The sequence below is a fragment of the Daldinia loculata genome (genome assembly GCF_022478755.1).
Source record: "Daldinia loculata strain CBS 113971 unplaced genomic scaffold F4817scaffold_31, whole genome shotgun sequence".
Lineage (NCBI taxonomy): Eukaryota > Fungi > Ascomycota > Sordariomycetes > Xylariales > Hypoxylaceae > Daldinia > Daldinia loculata.
The window spans coordinates 369207-392930 of NW_026054885.1; the positions used below are offsets into that span (position 1 = coordinate 369207).

Consider the following 23724-nt stretch of genomic DNA (forward strand, 5'->3'; position numbering starts at 1 on the left):
CAACAACGAGGCTTTTAGCTAACTTACCATTAGATTGGGTTAAACCAGCAACAGCTTAATAAAAGGGGCTTAAGGGAGCTTAGGTTATATCACGGGTTTAAATCAATATGATGTCAAGAACGCGAGGCGAGGCGTAACTGATCAGATATTAACTAAGACTTTGATAGCAATAACCTGTAATTCGTGTAGCACCGTGAAATGGTTGAGTAGGGTCAAGCCTACCAGCCGCAGGTCATCATTGGTAATAAATGCCTACGGGTAGTATGGGAGGGCAGGAAGCGATGCTAAGTCTTGTATTTCTTTCTTCAGATACTTAAAATAGAAGAAAATACCATTGCTATCGTGATGAAATAATCGGTTTAAATACCTATTTTAAACGGTAATAGTGATATGCCGCGCCTAGTTTCTAGACGAATGCCAGTTTAAGCTTAAAGAGCCGACAGGACGAGGTTAAAGCATATGCGTCCTTAAATTGAGATAGATATGCAATATACTTAGATTAATTCAACGAGTACTTATTTTTAGATATTGTAGTATTAGGAAAGAGTATTTCTAGCTGCTGATCTTAAGTAACCTCTATGATTTTAATGGTGGGTTGAAGACATGTCCAGTGAGGTCTTCGTGAGGGTTTATCCCAATTAGTCTTGATAGTGCGAAATTACCACCATCCAAAACCAGAGTTGCCATGTACATTCGAGAAAGCTTAGCCCGTCCCCGAAATATATACTATATTCCCCTTTTGAGTCAGGGGTTATGTCATATTAACAGTAAGTATTGAATAGGAGAGTCCTATTCATATGTCAGCTTAGGGTTTGAGGTCATAGTTTAACCTCAAAGGGAGCCATTAAGCTCCATGTTGCGAACTGAAACCGTATGTTAGCACCGGATCGAATCATGTTCGGAAACAGGGTAGCAATGGTATATTCCTTTTGGTCCGTATGACTGTGATCTACAGTGTGGAAGGCTAGAGTGGAAGTGATAAAAGCTTTATGCTACCCAGTGCTTTTGTATAAATACCCAAGAACAGCCTCTAGTTCTAACTCAAGATTCACCATTAAGAAACCAACTTAGGTACTCATACTATTACCTATAACCAAGACGCCAATACAGCCGACAAAAATGAAGGCATCACTGCTTCTCAGCCTTGGCGCTCTAGCGCTCCCAGGAGTTATGGCATCTCCCCTACACGAGGTCGAACCAAGAGAAGGCTCCCACTCATTCATGGGCTCCAACTTATGTACGTCGTATCAGAAAGATTCCCCTTGGAGTTCCAAGTCAAAATGGCCTAGGATTAGCTGCCAGAAGTGTGACGAAAGTTTCTAGTCGGAACTGAACACTGACTCTTAGTATTCCAGACTTCCTCCCAGGTTTGTCTGACAAAGACCAAGATCAATACATCAGCGACCTCTCCAACTATGGCGTCAAAGTAGTCCGCGTGTGGGTAAACCAACAAGCTGCGGGCCACTGTGAAAAAGGCAGTAACCTCGCGGTAAATGTAGGACCACTGGAGTCCGACTTGGGGAAGTTCGATGACAAAACGCTGGATGCCGTCGATAAAGTCGTCAATAAGCTAGCCAAGAAGGGTATCAAGTCAATTATTTCGCCCCACGACGCAAACTCGCTTCTCGATGACTATCGAAGGTAAGCACTCGGTCTGGTTGGAGCACTCTACTACTCAGGTGTTACAGCAAGGATATCCGGTCTGAAATATATACAGGGACGTGTACACCAAGTTCGGCAAGTCCGGATTCTATTCCTCGGAGGATGCCATCCAAGCCTACGATAGTCGAATCGACCATATTCTCAACTACAAGGGAGCCCACTCCGGCCAGGTATGGAAGAGCTGGAGCGACGCAATCATGGCATTTGACCTCCAGGTAAGTTCTATCTCTTCTTCTTCGAGTCCGCATCCATCTAGCAATGCTCACCGTCGGAAAAACATAGAACGAGCCCATGTCGCCAGACCTTTCGGTCTGCAAGAATAACGACCAGAAGAACTGGCTCTGCGGCCGCGCCAAGAAATTCCGCAATGTCCTGGGTGCTAACAACAAGATCCAAATTGCGACTGGAGGTATCGGCGGTGACATTTCGCATGACTGCACCTTCATCGAGGCTGCTACGCAGTGTCCTGAGATCGACCTAATCGCCATCCATCGGTATGCGGGTAGCCAGTCTAACAACCCCGGTAAGTTCATTCCATAATTTGGGAATACATCTGTCTCTAGGTTTAATATAAGTACCTAAACTAAACGCACTACTAGGTCAATGGTCTGGCGGCGGCAAAAAATGGGTTCAGCAGGCCGGCGGCAAGCTCATCTTCGTCGAGGAATGGGGAGTTAACACTGCCGCCAACAGTGCTAAGAGCGAGCTTCCTGCCCAAGCCAACGATATCAATAAAGTTGGTCTACCAAACTTGTATTGGCAGTTTCTTCCTAAGAAGACCTGTTTCTACGACCCTAGACAGGATTCTGGCGATCACTTTGGTATCTTCGTAAAGGGCGACGTGGATATTGCTTCGGTCGTGAAGGGCGCTTCTAACGCTAATGCCCTACAGGATTGGTCAAAGGTCATTGGGTAGACCAGACTCTTGGATCTCGTATAAACGCTCTGTTGGGTTTCCGTGAAGCCTTAGGAGATACTTCTTTATAGATCGTTATGAGTGGCCTATCTTGAACCACGTGGATGTACATACTTGTCAGCATTTATTTCTTAGTCTCTTGTTTAAACACAATAGTATTACACAGTTGAAACTTCTTATGATAGACTTTCCTTTCACCTCATTAAGCAATCTAGATAAGATTGGCACACCGAATAACAGAGTTATTTACCTCATGTGGTTAGGTTGTAAACACAAATCTAATACTGAACCTGAACCCCTATCATACAGTATAATTTAATACGGGTGAGAGGACGAAAGACAATTGAATGCTGACAACATCTCCGAGATGTCTGCGCTTTCATTTGTACATAACTAGGCTAGACCCCGAGGATTCTTAGACATCACAAGTCAATAATAATGTACATGCTAATTCCTTATTCCTTGAGCCCTTAGGAATAAGTAACTCGTTGCTTGCTACGTAGTCTTCAATCCGATATTCGTCGTCACCAAGTCATAAACCTCAATAACTTATCATGCCGCTATTTAAAACATCGCTCGTTACACCTCGTCGCCAGCCACGCTTTCGTACCCGCCTCTCCTCCGCCCGCTTGAAACCGCGCCGCCCAGCCCCAGGTTCATTGCCGCTGGGCTCTCGTAGATCTCCGTGTAGTTAATCCTCTCGCCGTTTAACATCGCATCGCCCGTCTCCCTGCGCCCGAATATGGGTGCCGGGTCGCACCAGAAGTCGCGACAGTTCTGCACCAAGCCCTTGTTATAGGGGTTACGCTTCTTCCGCATTGTCTTCCCGGTAGCAGCGCCCCGACCTGTTGCCGTCTCGATGAACGTGTCAACACCGAGAAGCCTACTCCACTGCTTTAGGAAACCCTTGTGCTTGTGCGCATGCGCACCTTTACCGGTTCCTAGCGGGTCGTCAGCTGCGGACGGGGGAGTTGCAGCATCGGGATGGTTCGGGTCGAGGGGTGCTCCGGTGCTCGTGAAGGCCGATACTAGCGATGACGCCGAGCCGTCTTGAACACCGTACATATTTTCGTACGTGGTCATAGCACGTGCGACCTGAACGAATTGGACGAAAATAAGCATGCCCACCCACGTAAGCTGTAGCGTTGTCCATATGCCGAGCAGTACTGTATACGGATCGCTATTGACAACCGCACATATAGATTCCGCCAGGATGAAGCATTCTTCTTTAGAAGCGGATTTGGGGAGCTCGGAAAAATAATAATATAGCAACCAGTCGATGGAAACGATACCAAAGACGAGGTTGCCGAGGTAGAGGAAGAAGTGCCGGTGATTATTGACACCGACGCAGTTATTTACCCAAGGGCAGTGACTATATCGTGTGAGCTGGCGTCGATGCGTATTACGTATATTTGAATATGGTACTTACTGGTCATGCTTCGCAACACACCGTTGACATCGCCTACAGTGTTTACTTCTCAGAGGAGTCCGAATCATGCATGTGACGCAAAAGTTAGATTCGTCGAATTTCCACAAACTTAACAACTCGTCGATTACGGCTTTCTGTTCCGCGATACCGTTGAGCTTAGGAACGTATCCAGGGTCAAAGACCATGCACGCCGCATAAAAGTAACCCGTTAGGCTGTAGAAGAAGAGAAATGTGAAGTTGAGAAGCGGATGTTGTGAAAATGTCGCTGAAACAAGTTAACTTGCCGTGTCGAATATCGGATTGCCAAGAAACTCACCAGGGAATATCGTCAAAATCCACCTTACGCCTACCAAAAATAAAGATGCCGCGAATATTCCAGCTAGCCAAGGCTGAGGCCTATTAGTGATATATCATTATATTTGGGCCGAGAATACATACCGTCTTGTGCAGATGTCTCATATCTGGGGGGGCATACTCAAGAATCTGATTCGTAATCCATTGGAAGCCGAACCCTATCAGGAGCGCGATTGGTATAGACAATAATATAGGCAAGTGAGCCATGACCACTAGCTCGGTGAACAGTAGCGGGACGGGCAAGAGAAACAAGGATTTGTTCATAAACCCGCGCTTATCCTTGAGGAAGAAAGACGATCCAGGCCACCAGGGAGTTACGACATGCCCGTCCTCGTCATAACCACATTCTTTCAAGGCTCTATGCCAGGCGTTGACGGTATTGAGATCCCTCGCTGTTATCGCGGGAGTCTTCCCCGTGCTCGTCTTCGCGAAGCGGTCCGAGCCGTATTCCAGAAGCTTAAGTATACATAGCGGTGAACCTTTGACCAGACCCCAATGTAATGCCGTGAAGCCTTGTTCGTCGGTCGCATGCACGCTCGCACCCCATCGCAAGAAGAGGTCTACGCATTGCGGAAAGCCCTTGTACGCAGCCCACATGAGACACGTATGCCCATAAGCATCGGCTACATCGACGGGGATGCCTTGGTGTAGCAATAGTACTACCAACAAGACGTTTCCGCTGAACGTCGAGATATGAAGAGTATTGTAACCTTGAGCGTCGGTAATGAGAGGATCGGCGCCGTGTTGAAGGAGAAGGTTGACGGTGTAGTAGTTTGATCGTTGGGCAGCCCACTGCAACGGCGTCGCGATGCTCTCGCCTCCTTTCTTATTTATGTCGGCGCCTTTCTCGATGAGGAACTTGCACATCGCATACTGGTTGTTAATAGCTGCCCACTACGAGGGATCGTTAGTAAAGTATCACAGAAAGGGAGACGCGTGGACCAGCGCATACGTGCAGCGGCGTGATGCCTTCGTCGTCGGTATAAGTCGCGTCAAAATCCGAAGAGTCAAAAAGCTTTTCCATAGCTATTATATCTCCTACTCTAGCAATCTGCATAATATCCGGTTCGGACGGGGGCGGATCGCCGCTAGGAAGGTTACCCATCTCCATCTCTTGCGAGTTAAGCTTCGGAGCAACGGCAGGGCCTTTCGAAGACGGCTGTATCGGAGCGCCGACGGAATGTGTATTTAATAATGCGTCTTGGGCCATCGCGTGTGGCTAGTCCTTAAGAGTTGATAAGGAGGACGGTCGGGTTGTTGCTGGATTCGCAGGTCTTCCGAGATATTGATTAATAAAGAAACGGAAAGAAGAAGAAAAAAGAAAGAAAAAAAAGGTCTATTTGAATCGAAGTATCGCGAGAGATCGCCAAGGAGAAGGAATTGGCTAAGAAGAAGAGTTAGGCACTTGTATTTTATACAATTTCAAACAGAATAGAAGTGAAGTATTCGGATAATAAGGTTCCTTACAAATTTGATGCCCAATTCAAAAAGACAACATCATCACCATCATATTAGTCTTTAGTCTTAGACGAGGATATTTGAGTACCTAAACTTAGTAAGATACTTCATTAATGTATAGGTAATGATCTTGTTGGCTGCCTCGAATTATCATATATCAGATCAGGTCAGCAATCCGTGTCAACTTGCTACACTACTACGTAAAAATACCCGTGACATTTGGTGGTGCTGCCTTGCCGTTCCAGCCGTCGTCAGTGCTAAGCCACTTTCTCCAATTGCGGCATTAGTAATCTCTAGCCACCATATTGAATTGGCTACATGTATGGAATACTGGCTGATCAGTAACGTTAAAGTGCCAGGTAAAATTTAATAAAGTGCCAACCCATCCACTTTGCACGTGATATACGCCACATACGCCACATAAAGCCACCACGCACGGCCATGTAAAACATGGCCCGTTCGTTTAAATCCATGTATATGCTCCACTCGCAATGTAACCATATTTTTAAATAAATAATATAAAATATAAAAATTGTAAATAAATTGTAAAAAAATGTAAAAAATTATAAAAAATTATAAAAAATTTATAATATTTTTTTATATATTTATTTATTATTTTTAAAAATTTTAAAAAGATTTTTTTTATATTTATATTTATTTTTTATAAAAATAAATATAACATTTAAATTTTTTTATAAAAAATATAAAATAAATATAAAAAAAATAAAAAAATTAATATAAAAATAATATAAAATATAATATATAATATAATAAAATATAATGTTAATTACGTAATAAAAAAATAATATATATTAAATAAAACTTTTTAAACTTTTTATTTATATATAATAACTTTACAAATATAAGTCCGAATTTAATAAAAAAAACTTTATTAATTTAATTAAAAAATAATAAAAATTTTAAATTTAAATGCACGTGATTCGGACCAATATTAACCCAGATGCGGCTAAATTTATAATTTTTAATTTTAATGGCTTTTTATATTATTAATAACTTTACAAATTTAAGTCGTGTAAATTTGTAAAAAACATTAAAATTTTAATAATTAAATAAAAAAAAATCGAAAAATCTTTCCAAAATTTTCTCGATTTATTTCGTAACGATGCACTTATATTTGTATATTATAATTATTAAATGGGAGTATTTACAAGGTCGAACGAACGGGCCATTTTTAATGTGGTGGTGGTGGCTTGTGGTGGCGTATATCACGTGCAAAGTGGATGGGTTGGCACTTTATTAAATTTTACCTGGCACTTTAACGTTACTGCTGGCTGATGATAGGTACCCCCGGCTTATCGAGTACGTACCTCTCCCGATGGAACGGTACATGCGTTAAGCTACCTAGGAATAGAGTTTCCCACTAAGACTTGGCATCGAATGATGACACTGTAACCCAACGAAGTTAATCGTACATACCGCAGGTCCAAATTTCAACATGGCACGATAACCTTTAGGTACATATGTATGACCTGGCAACTTTAAACTTTACCTAGGAGCTACCTACATGTACTCTTCTTTTAAATAACAACTTTTCTTCCCTTCATCCCTTTTCCATCTTCGCTGCCATTGCAACAACATTGCAGCAACCGCAAGCGAAAATGGAGGTTCTCAAGCAACTCCTCGAGTACCTCCTCACGCCCTCAACCGAAATCTTCATCGTCGGCGCCCTCATCGTCTTCCTCCTACCGACCATCGTACACTTCTACATCGTCCAAACCACGCCCTATACTTCTCTCCCGTCTATCCTGCTCGCAGGGCCTCCCGCCGGTGGCAAGACCTCTCTCCTCACCCTCCTTGAGCGCGGCGACTCCGCTGCCGCAACGCACACCTCGCAGGTCCCCCAGTCTGTCGAACTTACTGTCTCCGATGATCACGGCGCTACTACCTTTCGAGAAGCTGCACGTCTCGATGCCCCAGGGTCTCACCGCAAGTTTCTACTCGTCGACACCCCGGGGCATGGGAAGCTGCGAAATCAGCATGCTATGACCCATATCGCCTCGAATACCCTGCGGGGCATCATATATGTGCTGGACGCCGCCAGTCTGGATGACGGCTTAGCGGACGCGGCATCCTTCTTATACGACGTGCTCCTCGCGCTACAGAAACGCACGGGCGCCGGGAAGACTTCTAAAGCGCCCACCGCGATCCATGTCCTTATCGCTGCGAACAAGTTGGATCTATTCACTGCTTTGCCCGCCTCCCTTGTCAAGAGCAACCTCGAGGCCGAACTTGGACGGATAAGACAGTCTCGAAGCAAAGGGCTGCTGGATTCGGGGGTTGGCGTAGACGAGGTTGGCTCTGAGGAACAGGACGATTGGCTGGGTCAGTACGGCTCCGAGAAGTTTTCGTTCGGCCAGATGAGGGAGTTCGATATCGAAATTGACGTGATGGGCGGGAGCGTCCTTGATGGCAAGGTAGACAAGTGGTGGGATTGGATATCGGAAAGAATATAAACATCACTCTAATATGTAATAATCCTGGGTTCGATGGGTGCAGCAACATTACTGGTTTCTAGGAGTTCGCTTGACCACGCCTTTTCCCCAAGGTCTCTTAATGTATATCTTATAGATTCCACCGAGAGAGGGCCTGGCATTAGTATCCTCTCAAGTATTCACATATGAGATTATCCCCTATTAGTCGATCTTGCGGCTATACAAGATGGACTTTCCACATCGTCATCATTGGCTTAGGTACCTCGCGTATCTACTTATTAAACCCTCGGCAGCAGAGTCTACATCTATGATTTACTAGACATTGATGCCAAATATCAAAATATCATGCAGTATCCCAATGTCGCAGCTTATCATGTGAAGATGACTTTAGTACCGTAGCACGTAATCTCATTACGACAGCGTATTCTATAAACGATGTCTATGTAAATAACTCAAGTGAATAACTGATTCCGTCTGTAGACGTTGAGTCTACCATTTATAACCCACCCAAGTCTAGATTATTGAGTTGGTCGATCTAAGATCCAGATGAAATTCCACCTTAGCGCCGTGCGATGACTTATCTTCAGTCACTTAGTAGCGGACAACAAAAATCACCGCCGTAAGATAAATCCAACCTCAATCAAACTTTAACCTGCTTCACCATCCAGGTCAGCAAGTCAACCTTGGTGACCACAGCGACGGGCTTGCTAAGCGCTTTTGCTTTCCCTTGGCTAGGCTCGGTGACGACGGCAGCGCTGTTCCACTCGAAGAACCTACTGAGTTCCGTGATAGGCGTGTCAAGCGTGATCTCGACAAACTTGCGGCGCTTGCCTCCCTTTCCTTCTCTAGGGTCGGTAACCACCTCGTCTATCTTGCTAAAATCGAACATGACGTCCTTAACCGGGCTTTGCCCACTAGCTCGTCCGCGTGATACGTAGCTGAGGAGATTGCCGAGGGTGACGAGACCCACGAGCTTGCCTCCCGCGCTGGCAAGAACCGGAAGTTGATCATAGCCCTTGTCACGCATGGTCTCGATAGCTTCGGCGCACGGGCTGGTGGCAAGAACTGAGAGGACCGGTTTCAGTCTCAGTGAGCGAACTGTTGCTCCAGAGTAAGGGTCCTCGGACTTCTTCTCGGAATCGACATTAGCCACTGCTTCCTTTGCCGCCGAGTCGGCAGGCGGCAGAAGATCATTAGCTGCCAGCCAGTCGTCATCCGCAAACTTTGTCAGATAGCTTCGGATGCTGTCCGGTAGAATGACAACGACAACATCATTCTTACCCAGCCCGAGATCCTTGACTGCTTTCAACGCAGCACTCAGAGCACTTCCAGAGCTTCCGCCAACAAGCAGCCCCTCTTCGGCAATCAACCGTCGCGCAAGCTTGAATGACTCTTTGTCGTCCGTCTTGTACCACTTGTCAACTTTTTCTCGATCGAGCACATCAGGTATGAAGTCGTAACCAATTCCTTCGACTTTGTATGGCTCATCGCGATGCTCGTTATTGAGCGCCTCGGGCAAAGCCAATATACTCCCTTGGGGATCGGCAGCCACGACTTTGATATCCTTGTTATGTTTCTTCAGCCCGTTTGCCAACCCCGTAATGGTACCACCGGTTCCGGCACCGGCTACGATACATGTGATCTTGCCGCCGGTTTGTTCCCAGATCTCCTCGGCCGTGCCAAATTCGTGGGCGAGCGGGTTATTCTCATTTGAGTATTGATCCAATATGTGGGCGTTGGGGATTTCTTTAACCAACCTCCTCGCCACACCAATATGACTCTCGGGGCTATCCCACGCCGCCTGGGTCGGTGTGCGGATGATGGTTGCGCCTAGGGCTTTCAGCACGGAGACCTTTTCGGCAGACATCTTTTCAGGTAGAGTAATAATAGTCTTATATCCCTTGACCGCGCCGACCAGTGCTAGACCAATGCCGGTGTTTCCACTGGTAGGTTCGATTAGCGTATCGCCAGGCTTGATACGGCCGCTTCGCTCAGCCTCTTCGATCATCCGCAAGGCAATGCGGTCCTTGACGGAACCGCCAGCGTTGAAGAGTTCTACTTTGGCATATACTTCGCTCTCGATGCCAAAAGACTGCGGGATCTTGTTCAGGCGTACCAAAGGCGTGTTGCCGATTAGTTCGGTCGCGGATATGACCGTCGCGGCATGCGGCGGGTTATGAGGTACTGTGCCATCCGTGATAGTCATGACGGGCAATATTTTAGGACGGTAGATATTAGCTATTAACTAGAATTAGACGGCGGAGATGACCTCTTGGAGGAATATGAAGAAAAGTCAAAACGAAGTATAATATCTGTTGGGCGAAAGGAAAAGGAATAACAAAGTACAGAAGAATTTAAAGTTTTGTTCAGGTCAGACAGAATCTCGCCATTGCATTCGGCATGAGGCGAGAATTTGCGAATCCACCCCACCAGCCCATTACCTACATGTACATAGGTACCTACCTAACCAGCCCACTTACGGTTGACCAGACAAGCCACTGTGCCAAAATGAAAAAAATAATCGCACACTAAACTAAAGTTGGTAGGAGGTCACTTGCCACAATTTAGAAAATATTAAATGTATACTTCTAAGCCTTATTACGGTTTATTGTAATAGAGATATTGATTTAACCAATATAATGTGAAAGATTGGCCAATCAAATTAAAGGATTTAATTGTCAATTGTTAATTCAATTGTCAATTCAATTTTCAACTACCACATGTACACATTCAAATAACTTTACAATTCTAGCAATTACAACATTACAATTGGTATTGTTTAATAGCCTTAATTAATGCGAAAATAATTATCTAAGTTGCATGCTTATACAATGTGTTGTTTTTAAGATATCTAAAGTCTTTTGAAAACAGTTGTCTCAAAGGGTATCACGTGTACGTACAGGTCTCTGGGATGATTAGGTAGGCACCTAGCCTCAAATCTAATCAAATAGCCTTATATAATACAGCCTCCTGATTGGCCAGCCAGCCTCATACATACATACATATATCAGAGATCATTCAAAAAGACCTCGTTTTCAGCCTTTTTGCCTCGGAATGACTGCATGCGACCGTATAGTCTTTAACCAATATATGCAACCAAGTAAAAGAAATATGTAACTAAGGATAGATAGCCATTGCATCGTCATTTGAATTGAATTGAATTGAATTGAACATGAGGCTGTAACATGGTGTAAGGATAAGGATAAGGATAAGGATAAGGATATTGCCAGACGGGCGGTGTAAGATTGAGCCAATAGAAGGGCGCGCATCTTAAAAAGAGTAGGAAGCCGCCCCGTCTATCATCCCAGAGACCTGTACGTACACGTGATACCCTTTGAGACGACTGTTTTCAAAAGACTTTAGATATCTTAAAAACAACACATTGTATAAGCATGCAACCTGAATCATTATTTTCGCATTAATTAAGGCTATTAAACAATATCAATTATAATGTTGTAATTGCTGGAATTGTAAAGTTATCTAAATGTGTAGTTAAATCTTTTGATTTAATAAAAGATTACCCTTTTAAAGCATATTATATATAACGTTATAACGTATGTATTTAAAAAGGATAATCCTTTTTCCCCATACGAAAGTGCGAAGTACCGTAATAATTCGAGCTAATTGCGCTAACCTGTGGCTGACTACCCTTTTAAGCTAAGCTCACAGATTTTTTTTCATTTTGGCACAGTGGCCTGTCTGGTCAACCGTACCACTACCCACTAAACAAGCCGACAATATGCGCGCTTTTATGGATAGAGTTGGAAGCCAAGGTCAACAGGTACATATAGAAATTTGGAATAGAAATCTGGAAAGTCTAGCCCAGGCTGGCCTTAATCTAATATCCACTATCATTCCAATTTTAACCTCAACCTACTCTCGAAATTATTACATTGGCTTCTATAGAGATAGAGGCCACATACCCAAAAATGGCATCGGATAATGGTCAGGATAGAGAGGTCTTAAACGGAGCAGCCCCGGCCTCTATCTCAGCTCATATCATTGACTTTAACGATACCGACGTAAAATAGTATACAGGCTACTTCGTGATGACTATCAAAGATGTCCTTACACCAGGTGAATGTGCAGACCTGCTTAAACTCATCAGCCCGCCTAACGATGCCGCCTGGCCTACCGCTACGGTAACTGCTTACGATAGCTCCCAGATCCTAGACCCGAAGTCTCGTTTCTATAACCGAATTTTCTACACATCCCGAGCTCTCGCTGATTGTCTCCTAGAGCGGATACTCCCACATATACCCCCTGACGTAGTCACTTTGAAAGACGCACCTGACATCACCGGTCAGTTCCCCATAATCCGTAACGAGACGTGGCGAGTCTCCCGGCTAAGACACGAGCTGCGATTTTTAAAGTACGGTCCAGGTCAATACTTTAAGCCGCATTGCGATGGGCAATTCGTTGATAAAGACGGGGCTAGGAGCTATTACTTGACTGTCCATCTATATCTGAATGGTGCCGAGGACGTGGAAGGGGGCGTAACGAGATTCGCGGTAAACTTTGAGGACCCTCGGGAAGGAAAATTAGATATTAACCCTACAGCGGGAGGCTTGGTGGTTTTTCAGCAGAGGGACATGTATCACGAAGGGGTTATAGTGACGAAGGGAACAAAGTACACTATGAGGACAGACGTCATGTATGAGAAGATATAAATCCTTTAGGCTAGCTTCAGAGACCCTTATGATACAAACCTGGAGTGAATAAACGTGTCAAGATTGATAGAATGGGTTGTTAACGAGCGCGAAGCAAAGTTGACTATATTAGCTAGCCTCGTCCTCGCTTATACAATGTTACGAATTATTCCTAAGTTATGAAAACATCAAAGTGTTATATAGATATCTCCGCCATTCAACATATACCACTCAGAATCCTGTTGCTACGAGCGGCTATAAAAGCAAAGGCAGATATTACGGCTAACATAAGTAACCAGGGCAGAACAATACTAACTATTCTCAATGACCGCCAATGACCGCCAATGCCTACAATGAAATACGATATTCTAGATGTCTAGGTAAGTATTTTCACTTCTTGGCCTCAATATACTATATTTGCATCACTAATTATTTCCCCACCCGCAAAGCATACCTTAAACTCACTTGTTGCGCTCTACTATGCATCTGTGACCATGCTTCTCTTTCTCTCCCACCTCTTTGTATTGCTAACAAACATAGCACTTGAAGAGCATTGTTTCTTTATACCTTCATAATTCCATTAACAAGGCCAATTCTCTTTCAATTTTCTATATTTAGGTACACTAGTAATCTCCATTGTCTATTGCCAGCAGATAGAACCATGAAGAAACACCCATTAGTATTTATTGCCGCATGCAAGTGCTCATAACCCCTAATTCAGTTCATCTACAACAATGGATAACGAGTTTCAAGGCGAGCGTGATCATCAAGATCGGGAATATCAAGCCGAAGAATCGGAGCTGGACTTCGAAATTGAGGACTTTGCATTTGAAGAGGATCAGGGCATAGATTGGGAGTCATGGTGGCAGATCATCGTACATCGAAACGGGGGTATCCAAGAAGCCGACCCGCCTGAATATCCAGACGAAGCCTGGAGTTTAGATGACAAGGAGGCCCCTTTCCCCTTTAACCTTGACGGAACGTGGCACTGTGCCGCGCTGTTGGTGCTGATAATTCTCATACACTCCGAGTTAGATACGGAATGGTTGCTCCAACGCGGGTATAGGTGCTACCTCTTACGCATATTCTTCAGAATAACTCTCACGGTAGCTATCTCTTTCTTCAGCACGTTGGTGTTCGAAGTCATCGGCAATATACTTGACCTGGCGAGGGAAGCCATAATCGACAGGATATCACTTCAGGTAAAAGCGTTCTTTGTGGAGCGCCTAGGTTGGGGACCTGTTGACAACGAGGGACGTGCCGACTGGGCAAATGGTGTTCCGTTCTACCACGATACGGCGTATTTTCACCAGCCTATTATTGAGATGGTCAGTGACATTACTATATTGGCTTTCCACTATGTAATTGCGGTAAAGCTATCAGTTATTCGACTAATAGCGGGCTCCGGGGTTATTTGGTTAGCGGAACTGGTATCAGCAGACCTAACTAGGTTTATTGCGAGCTTACCTTCTTATTTCGCTCTGCCTAGGCCCGAGATAAACGATTCGTTCGACGCGAGGACTTTACTCTGGGAGTACGGAGTCCCGTCGTTTCTACAGGTGTGGACAGCGGCATTCTTGTACTTGTCCGTCTTCCTATTCATGTCGAGAGCGGAAAAACCAATCATCCTAGGACTAGGTGGCCAAGATCCCTTTTCTAAACTTGCTTTCCAGCTTCTCCGGGCGACTGCTATGCACCTGCTAGCATACACGGCCTACCAAATTACCTGCAGTTGCGTAATCGCTGCTCAGGCGCTTCTATTCCGGTTTAACATATACGATTTGCACAGCTCCTTACTTGGTCAGATATTGATGAAGAGGAGTAACATAGAGCTGTCTTTGGGAGCTGGCGTATGGATTATGGTTGCGCACTGGTTGGTTAAGAGCGCTTGTAGATGGTTCGTCGCTATCTGTTGGCCGTTATGGGTTTCATACGTCGCATGGCTATCAATCAAGACGGAGGAATCAACCTGGCAGAACTGGATTGTATATGGATCACTGCTCGACAGTGATATGGATGTACTTGATCCGGATAAGAGAGTTACTGTGAGGGCAATAATGACCACCCTGTTTGGCTTGAAGAGCTCATGGCCAGCTAGGATGAGACTGAGTACGGGGGATAACGTAGACTAGCCATATTTTACGTGCTAGTATAGTATGGTTAATAGAGATATCATTGGGCAGTTATCGGATAGTTACGAGATGGGGATATATTGTAGGTCGATTTCTTGATTTATCAGCGGTATAGGAAATAATTTATCACATGTTACATAGGAAACTTGGTATCATTCGTTCCACGTTGTCTGCCGCCTTAGGCTCTATTGTCTACCCACGTGTGTTTTCTTCTTTTTCTTGTCGTCTAGGTATCTTAAGTGCTTGGTTAGGATATCCCAGTTGCCCATGACTGCAGTATGGCCATAAATATTTCGCTATTGTTAAGTTATATATTACTTGATCTCATATGACGATAGATCCGCGAAGAAAATATCCTGAATTGACCGCTACGCCTCTTATTCGTGCAGGGATGCTTTCTACCTAATAATTTGAAGTTGCCAGGTATTCAACTGATGTTTCTATTTCTTATTAAACTTATAAAATTTACGAAAGGCAGTAGGGAAATAGCTAGCAAAATGATGTCTTGCTATATTTGGATCACAGACAGATATGTCCACTGCCCAGCTCCGGATATTTCAGCCCTATCATAAAGACACCAAGTAAAGCCCCTGGCAGAACCACATCTCCCACCCACTCATATACATCATCATCTATCAATTTACTCAAGTCGTGATATCTGATCGTCTAGCTGTACCGTTGCTAATGCCTTAGATGCCCCCTCCATTCTCCACGCGCGACGACTTTAGACCCATCATTTAAGAGTGATTGGCGGCGTACTTTGTTTTTGGTAGCGGTGGACCCGGACTGGATGCATTTGTTACTTCATGATCTCGAAAATTGACATCATTGGTCTAAGCTTTCGAGCCCCTGGTTTTAGTCCCCGTCTATCAGAGAGGCTTCTGGGCACGGTTTATCCCCGGAGCTCAAAACCCGGGCCCCTTTTTAGCGTGATCGGCCTGGTTTGGGCTCAAGGGGATAAGCGCTCGCCTCATTTTCCTCGACGCGGGTGAACCAAGCCAGCTCTCGTTTCTAACCAGCTCACTAGTCATAGTCATACCTTCAGCTACAATTCTATATTAATTCATCTTATGGAAAATTAGGACCTGGTTCAAATACGATGACGTCACCTTCAGGTGTAAAAAGGCCGCTCAAAGTGTCCAGCGGCAATCCTCAGGCACAGAACGCGCCGGCAAAACGCGTCAGGCACAAGAGCTCAAGCAAAACGAGCACGGCGGTCTGGGATGTGACCGGCCGCTACACCCTTAGCTGTGGAAATAAGTACCAGCCCGTGGATGCTAACGACTACGTTCTAGATATGCGTTATACGCATACTAGCTCTCATACATGTCAGCTATATGCCTTCTTCAATTTCCCAAATCTGAATCTTACTGGTAGAATGCGATTATGCCCGAAGAACGCAATCGCGTCAAGTTCTAACGGCAAGCTATTTCTCTCCGATTTTGAAGCTGCATGTGAATTGGCTGAGGATGTGAGACCAGGCCCGAAATCAAAAGAGTGGTTGATGAGGGTATGTAACCTCAAGAGTTCTCTGTCTTGGGCCTATTTCGTGTGTTAGAATTACTAACGGTACCCGCTTTGGGATAACTTCATTTGGATCTTTCCATTGATCAGAGGTATATGACTAATCTCTTGGATAGTGGCGCGGCGAGGAAGACGGCTTTAGGTTAGGCGGGGAGACTCGGGCACAAGGCCAGTTCCTGTTCGAAGAGGAAAATGACCCCGGCGAAAACAATAGAGGCCCCAAGATACGCATCAAGTTCGCCATGGTGCACAAGGGCAAGCATTTAATCCTAGAGGGGACGCAGCATGATACGAGCCCCGAGAGCGACGAGGATAAGGTTGCTGCCGAAGACCCGACGGCGCAAACTGATGCGTCCCGGATGCTAGAGGATTGGAAGCAGCTCTACGAGCCTCAGTGGGAACAGAAGTCTCCTTCGGATACTGAGGAGGACGAGCGAGAGTTGTTGGCGCTGCAGGATGCTGGCGGACCCCTGCCCAAACCTCACAACAAATGGGAGAATCCTCGTACGGGAAGGGTCATTACGACGAAGAACAAACCCGGCCCGATCCCCGGATTTATCGTCAACGCGGGTGCGACGTCACGCTATCTTGAAGAGCGCCCCGATTGGGCCTGGAATGTCATGGGGAAGTACGAGATCAGTACCATCGGGCTAACTAAGGCTTTGGGTGTGTCCGAAGGCAAGCCTGTGGCTATGACCATGACGGTGCAGATGGATAATAATGCGAAGCACCAAAAAGCCGGACGACAGCTCTGGGCTATAATCGAAGCTGGCGATTTACTCGCCCTCGCACGCTTTCGACCGTGTCCTACGCCTAACAGTCTATTAGAAGACTCCTTAGAAGTCTTCGAGAAAGCTTGCGTCTTGAAGCCGGGGGTATGGGTTGGCCCCAAGGCGCAAGGAACTCAAAACTGGGAGATGCGTTGGAGGGGGTTCTCGGACGCTAGCTTGCAAACGATGGCAGAGGATGCTATAGGGTCGGAGGTTATATTCACTAAAGATGACCAGGGGAAACTAATATTTAGAGGCAAGATGATAGTTAAAGACGAGAGCTTTCTTGTGGTGGGAACCTGGGTTGCGCCCACGGAAGAGAGGCGGCCTAGCGCTCCTACGGTCAACACCGAATGGGCAAAGTATTTCAAGGGGAAACCTGCTATAAAAATACGGAGGCATCTGGAACATATTATTGTCCTAGATAAATACTGTCAATCCACGCTAATCTGAGCGGCTTCGTGCTGGCGCCTTAATCTAAGCTATGCTTATAATCACTTATATCATCAGTAAGTACATTTAGATTTTTATATACATATCCATCTACTGCCTCGATAATGTTCCAATACGTCTAGCCTAGCATTGGATTGGATTTAGCTTCTCTTATGCATATATAATACTGGGGAGAAGAAGGTTAAATATGTATAAGCTTACACTAATGTCACCTTATTTGAATTAGCGGAGTCATAAAAGCGTCCGGCATTTTCGTACCTATTATTAGGTACTTGTAGGTATTCACCTGTAGTGTATCGGATGTATAGACGAACAATAATAAAACGCTGATCACATAGTCCTCGTCCAAGAAGTTCCAGCTCAAGACTTCAATTACAATCATCAAAATGAAGTCCATCCAGAATACGGGCGACATACCACCATGGTGTCATTGTAATCTATTAATTAGCGTTGTCGACTGCGTAAAGAAGAATATGGATATTGATTCTGCCTTGCCAAGGCGCCTCTACAGTTGAGCGTAGCTTTGGACAGAATTAGCGCAACGGCTCGCTTGAGGGAACGCTGCGAGTGGCTGGCTGAGACAAGTCGGTTCTAAATCGGGAATCGGCTGAACAACAGTCTGTTACATGCATGGGAAGCGAAGCGGGCGAGGCCAATCAGATGCGAGTCATCTACCTACTTGGTGCGGCTGAAAGGACCCTACAGCTGCTAGGACAGGCACCTGATGGTGAGCTCCTCGCGATAACCTAGTTCCTTGGCTGAAGCCCGATACTAAATACCTAGTATTTAGGCACAGATGCGGGCTGTGAGTGACTAGAAGACCCATCGTATAGGTAGGTATATCAAGGCTGATCAGGGCTAATGCGGGAGGGGGAGGGGAGTGGGAGGAACCGTCTATAAAACTACCGGGCTTGCGCTCCCGAGAGGACAGTGCTGATATTTCCCCAGAAGATCTGTGAGGCCTTATAAACTCTTGGGCTGAACAATCCATCACACGGCTTAGTATCTAGCATCTCGAGAGTGACGACCCTCGATTAGGAGAGACGAGGTCGACCAGAGAAACAGCTGCGTAGTTGCACGACAAACAACAGAGTCGAGACTTGGAGCAACCATCCAAATGGAAGCGGCAAACGCAAATAAGAGAGGGGAGGTTATCATCCCAACCCCGGCATGGTTCATAGCGCTTCGAGTCTTCCAAATCGTCTTAGCCCTCATCGCAGTCGCCTTGACAGGTTGGTGGATCCACGGATTATACTATGACGAGCTCGGCTTTGTTATCGTCTGCGTAAGTTTCGACTTTTTATTTTCAGGACTTTCCCCCTCCTTATGTATATTCCTTCTCGTGTCCTTGTCCTCTGTCCCTATTCCCCCAAAGCGGATAGGCTTATATAACTAATACTATTCTCTTAACGAACAGGGTATATTCACTTGGATCATCGCCGTGTACGCCCTCTTGGCCGAGAAGGTGTCGTCTTGCCGGCGCGCTTACAATACGTGGGCGATCCTCACGCTCGACGGGCTTATGATCATATTTTGGCTAGCAGCCATGGGTGCCACCGCGAATAGGCGGAGCAAGTTCACCGTGCCCGTTACTGCTAGCTGCGTCAGCGACGGTAGTACGATTAACAGCGGCTATTGTACGGTATGGAAGCGCGCTGGTGTGGCCACGGAAGGGGCTCTGGACATTCTAAGCGGAATAGCTGGCGTCTGCGCCCTCGTAATGCTATTATTCGTCCCCACGTTCGCTTATGTATGCCACTATTTCCGTCTCTCGTTTGCCGGTGCTTCGACCGACGACCCTGAGAAAGCCTCTGCTGCAGGCACTACCGCCGGAATAAACCACACCGGCGTCGGCGTCCCGGGTGCTACAGAGCTGCAAACAGGAATCCCACCGCAGAACTATGCGGCGAACCAGTCACAACCGCTCTTGCATCAGCAACCTAATCAGCAATGGACCCAGCAGACGGCATACCCTCCCCAGGCCGGCCAACCGCAGTATCAGCAGGGCCAGGCATATGATCCCTACGCATCGCAGAACGTCGGATATACTGGTACGACAGGCCTATACCCTCAGCAAACTGGTCAGCCTGCGCAGCCATATAGCCCCCAGGGCACCCCCGCCCCTTATAACATGCAAGGCACGCCGACTCCGGGGCAGCCGTACCAAGTACCCTACCAGTCAAATACGTAATAGTTGATGCCAACAAAACGCTTGCTTTTTAATGGGTGGGTTTTATAAGCGATACGGTGTTATGGCTTTGGTTTCTTATGGTGCGTACGGGAATATTTGGATAGTACGTATCTAGCATATGCATGAGCATGATCGATCTGGCATAGATTTAGTTTCTAAGGACGGGGTTTTAGCCTCAGAAAATATTGCACATAAATCCACGCCCATCATCGTTATCATTAACTATCGTAAACGAATTCAAGATGTATGGTACTACTCCGGGGCCCTCTTATAGATCAGGATAGATGTTTTTTCATCGTAAGATCATTGAAGTCTGGCGACTAATGACGCTAGGTAAAGGCATCAAGTAGGATGCCTTCGCCTAGATTCCAGACATCTTCTTTTAGCATCAGATGTCGGGATTGAGAGCGCATCTTGTGATATATGAGCTAAAGCCAACCACGCTCCCGCCATGTCTGCCATAGCCTGCGGTAATGGGGCTTGAATCTAGCATGTCATCGATCCACTTCTGGTAGCGCGGCTCGGGATCCAAGACGCTTCGGGCCATTCCTAGAGGAAATAAATATAGGCAAGCTTGGTCGTCGAGAGCGCCACACTGCTCATGGTGCCGGCATTGCCAATCAAAGACGCGACAAATTTCAATGGCGGGGTCTCGGATGGAAAACGCGGCGCCGGGCTGATTTAACGGCTCGAACGAGATGTTATGTGATAACGCTAGTGATTTCGGCGACAGAGCTAACGAGGTAGCAGCATGTCGTGCGCATCCTTGTATAATGGATTTCGCCTGTAACGGTCCGACTTTCCATAGTAGAGTCATCAACCACATCAGGGCAGAATTATAGAGCATGATATCATTGGCGTACGCAGAGCGATCGAACCGCAGACGACCGAGTTCTTTCGGATTGCCGCTGAATTCCGAGTCCGTGGGAGATGGGGTATTTGATTGCCACTCGTATTTGTCTACCGAGACGTATTGGCCATATTCGCGTTGCCAGTCCCAGCGCCAGCGGAAAAGTTTCTCTAATTGAACAACGATGCATTCACATAAATTCTCCTGGCAACTCAACCGCTTATCTGAGATGAGAGAAGGGGTACTGGAGTCGTCCTCTGGACAATAACTCATGCTGTCGACGTGAGCAGTCTCTTCTAGCAAGCCTGGTATGGCGACCAGGATGTCAAGGAGCCGTGACTGCTGGGGTTTTGCGTATGGGTCTAATGCGTATGGTATGTCTTGCCAGCACGGATCTTCGAGGAATATTCTTCGCCTGGAAAATAGCGAGGCAATTAACTATAAGCTGTTAGAGACTCAATTCGTAAGTGTAAAATCGAACCACGTACTAGCGTGGCCCTGGCAGCCTCGAAGGCATTCCTTAAGGGCTGCTGCTGAAAAGCTCTTGGGCCGCACAGCATTAACACTTTCTCAATCGCTTTTAGATGAAAGACCGCAGCAGTTCTATCGGCTTGAATCGCCTAGGCAGTATCATTAGACTGGAGGTCTTTAACTTGGGTTTGGCGACGACTTACCGAAACCATCATTAGGACGAGTATAGGTACCATTAACCTTCGGTTGTCGTAGCCTGCAGCGTTATCTCTGCGAAGCTCTTCTGCCAGGATCCTCAGGCATCTTCCGTATTGGGCCGCCCCCTTGAGCTGGAGTTCTTGTATCCTATTATTTAAACCAAAGCTCAACTGAGAAAGGGCCGTCACAGCATCAAGAGAGAGGCCACCGAGTCTGCCCTCGGATGCTTGATTGAGCCAAATAGTTCCGTAGGACCTCCACACGAAATTTCCAAACATGTGAGCAGTACACATATCTCTTTCGAAGACATCTATACTAAGTTCCGGCGGCGGCACGAAACTTACAGGCACCGGCTGCACAACGCCTACGAAGTCGGGCATATGCAACCGAGATGCAGGAACCGGAGCCAGAGAAGTGTGTCGCCATTGCGTAGCTCTCTGATAGCCTAGGCATTCGAAACCTGCCTTGACGCAGCGGTAGCATTGGGGTTTTGCCTCATCTGTTCTCAGGTTCAATAACGCGAACTTATCAGATAAGACCCATCCGCCAGAGAGGATTTTTCCTTACCGCACTTGACTCTCCTCTTACGACACGTATTGCAGCCCTTACTCCTACCAGCTACTCCAACCATGATGTGCTACTGTATATGTGAGTTACCTAAGATGATGCAAGATATGATCACGTAGGTTGTCTCGCGGGCCGAAGCGGGGAAACGTTTGCGACTTCAGAACGTGCCGGGTTGCACTTTTTGAACCAGACGAATACCATGATATAGGGGCATAGCCACAAGAGTGAAACATGCAAAATAGGCGTGGTAGTTCATATAAAGTTCCAGGTGTGGCCATTTATTAGAGAAGCGGCTGTGTCCGTTTAGTCGGGCACATTTCAGGAGATCTCGACAGAGTCGGACGTGGACCCCAATTCCGGTCGGGTAGGGTGATGACAAAAATAGTCGAGCGAGAGCGAGATAAGCCAATGGGTGAGCTGTCAGTGATTAGACCATCCAAACCCGTTGCTACATCACGAGTGCGCTAGATCTGCAGCAAAAGGGTTGCATACGACGTTATCCCTGTCCCCGGTGCTGGATAGTTGCGATACCGATACCATTGGCCAATCTACCGAATGCGGCCCGGCTTACTATCAACTCAGTCTTTGATACCGTACTATGTATAATAACGTACCCAGTTTATACTTTTCAAGGGGTAGTCAGTTAGGTATATCAGGCCGCTGACGATATTCTACCTAGGTAGGGATTCTTTGGGTAGCACAAGGCGTAATTTGACGCGTGTGGCTTATTCTTCTCTCCTGGGGATGAGTATAAGTAAGAAAAATGTACAGAGGTATGAGTCGAAGGATAAGAATACCTTGGAAACTTTCTACGTATAGGGTTAGGTACCTAATGGAACTTTTGTAAATATTAAACCAAATATGAGGATATAGGTTAAGAAGATACATTCATGTAGGTTAGATGTCCGCGGGTATGTAACACATAGGGCTGGACGTTTCGGCCCCTGGATCCACTGCCTCGTGGTGTTCCCATTTAGCATTTACACTAACCTAGACTATGTACTAACCTTAGGTAACCTACCTCCTATGTGTAGGTAGCTAGTACACTACATAACCTTTCTAGGATGTAGTCCAGGTCCACCCCCACACCTATTATGCCGGTCTCCGGCAAGAACTGCTGTACCTTTAATATACATACAAGCAGACAAGATACATGTACCATACCTTGTTTAATGTAGGTCGGCATAAATCGGCATAACCTTGCGTTCTGTAGGAGCGTTTCTCTCTAGTTCTGTACGACTACAACTATGGTGGACGGTTAGGACATTTGTGCCAAAATCAGGAAAATGGGTCGGGGCTTTCCAAAAAGGGTAATATAGCAGGTGCACAGTATACTATGCGGGGTATATACAAAGTAAAATATAAAGGATTAATTTAATCTTCAATTACTTTATACACAGCACATTGAAATAACTTTACAAAGACAACAATCCAGACGTTATAATTGGTATCATTTTATAGCCTTAATTGATGCGAAAATAATGGACCAAACTGCATGTTTATGCGATATGTATTGAGTATTATATTGCTATTAAAGTATCTGAAGTCTGTTTGGAATGACTTTATCGAGGTGCTTTTAAAGGGTATCACGTGCTTGCCTCTCCAGACAAACGCTATCCAGACAAGCGCTATTTGATTCTACTATAA

At 45.9% G+C, this 23724-nt stretch overlaps 10 protein-coding genes across 10 annotated transcripts; 6 read left to right on the forward strand and 4 right to left on the reverse strand.

Moving 5' to 3' along the window:
- Positions 1-1024: 1024 nt before the first annotated feature.
- Positions 1025-2739, forward strand: F4817DRAFT_147493 (glycoside hydrolase family 5 protein). Its single transcript, XM_049297933.1, has 5 exons — positions 1025-1237; positions 1356-1641; positions 1718-1877; positions 1945-2185; positions 2262-2739. The coding sequence occupies exons 1-5, from the start codon at positions 1120-1122 to the stop codon at positions 2576-2578; spliced, it is 1122 nt and encodes a 373-aa protein (XP_049158148.1). The 5' UTR covers positions 1025-1119; the 3' UTR covers positions 2579-2739.
- Positions 2740-3027: 288 nt separating this feature from the next.
- On the reverse strand, positions 3028-5757 carry F4817DRAFT_147500 (ankyrin). Its single transcript, XM_049297934.1, has 5 exons — positions 5314-5757; positions 4446-5255; positions 4324-4396; positions 4008-4272; positions 3028-3950 (listed from the first exon to the last, which is right to left on the reverse strand). The coding sequence occupies exons 1-5, from the start codon at positions 5569-5571 to the stop codon at positions 3158-3160; spliced, it is 2199 nt and encodes a 732-aa protein (XP_049158149.1). The 5' UTR covers positions 5572-5757; the 3' UTR covers positions 3028-3157.
- A 1405-nt stretch (positions 5758-7162) lies between these two features.
- F4817DRAFT_340784 (P-loop containing nucleoside triphosphate hydrolase protein) lies at positions 7163-8629 on the forward strand. Its single transcript, XM_049303679.1, has one exon. The coding sequence runs from the start codon at positions 7439-7441 to the stop codon at positions 8291-8293; it is 855 nt and encodes a 284-aa protein (XP_049158150.1). The 5' UTR covers positions 7163-7438; the 3' UTR covers positions 8294-8629.
- A 34-nt stretch (positions 8630-8663) lies between these two features.
- On the reverse strand, positions 8664-10665 carry F4817DRAFT_340785 (cystathionine beta-synthase). Its single transcript, XM_049303680.1, has one exon. It carries the CDS (start codon positions 10476-10478, stop codon positions 8913-8915), a length of 1566 nt encoding a protein of 521 aa, XP_049158151.1. The 5' UTR covers positions 10479-10665; the 3' UTR covers positions 8664-8912.
- A 1387-nt stretch (positions 10666-12052) lies between these two features.
- On the forward strand, positions 12053-13019 carry F4817DRAFT_340786 (oxidoreductase domain-containing protein). The gene has a single exon (XM_049303681.1). The coding sequence runs from the start codon at positions 12322-12324 to the stop codon at positions 12940-12942; it is 621 nt and encodes a 206-aa protein (XP_049158152.1). The 5' UTR covers positions 12053-12321; the 3' UTR covers positions 12943-13019.
- Positions 13020-13655: 636 nt separating this feature from the next.
- Positions 13656-15053, forward strand: F4817DRAFT_366086 (uncharacterized protein; the record flags this gene model as incomplete). Its single annotated transcript, XM_049306945.1, has 1 exon — positions 13656-15053. One exon carries the CDS (start codon positions 13656-13658, stop codon positions 15051-15053), a length of 1398 nt encoding a protein of 465 aa, XP_049158153.1.
- A 696-nt stretch (positions 15054-15749) lies between these two features.
- On the forward strand, positions 15750-17800 carry F4817DRAFT_366087 (uncharacterized protein; the record flags this gene model as incomplete). Its single annotated transcript, XM_049306946.1, has 2 exons — positions 15750-16563; positions 16694-17800. The coding sequence occupies exons 1-2, from the start codon at positions 16153-16155 to the stop codon at positions 17798-17800; spliced, it is 1518 nt and encodes a 505-aa protein (XP_049158154.1). The 5' UTR covers positions 15750-16152.
- A 75-nt stretch (positions 17801-17875) lies between these two features.
- F4817DRAFT_147615 (uncharacterized protein) lies at positions 17876-18341 on the reverse strand. Its single transcript, XM_049297936.1, has 2 exons — positions 18059-18341; positions 17876-18012 (listed from the first exon to the last, which is right to left on the reverse strand). The coding sequence occupies exons 1-2, from the start codon at positions 18213-18215 to the stop codon at positions 17951-17953; spliced, it is 219 nt and encodes a 72-aa protein (XP_049158155.1). The 5' UTR covers positions 18216-18341; the 3' UTR covers positions 17876-17950.
- Positions 18342-18598: 257 nt separating this feature from the next.
- On the forward strand, positions 18599-20185 carry F4817DRAFT_147633 (uncharacterized protein). The gene is made up of 2 exons (XM_049297937.1): positions 18599-19085; positions 19218-20185. The coding sequence occupies exons 1-2, from the start codon at positions 18918-18920 to the stop codon at positions 19989-19991; spliced, it is 942 nt and encodes a 313-aa protein (XP_049158156.1). The 5' UTR covers positions 18599-18917; the 3' UTR covers positions 19992-20185.
- Positions 20186-22435, reverse strand: F4817DRAFT_147575 (uncharacterized protein). Its single transcript, XM_049297935.1, has 4 exons — positions 22078-22435; positions 21516-22009; positions 21330-21461; positions 20186-21279 (listed from the first exon to the last, which is right to left on the reverse strand). The coding sequence occupies exons 1-4, from the start codon at positions 22139-22141 to the stop codon at positions 20380-20382; spliced, it is 1590 nt and encodes a 529-aa protein (XP_049158157.1). The 5' UTR covers positions 22142-22435; the 3' UTR covers positions 20186-20379.
- Between the last annotated feature and the right edge of the window lie 1289 nt (positions 22436-23724).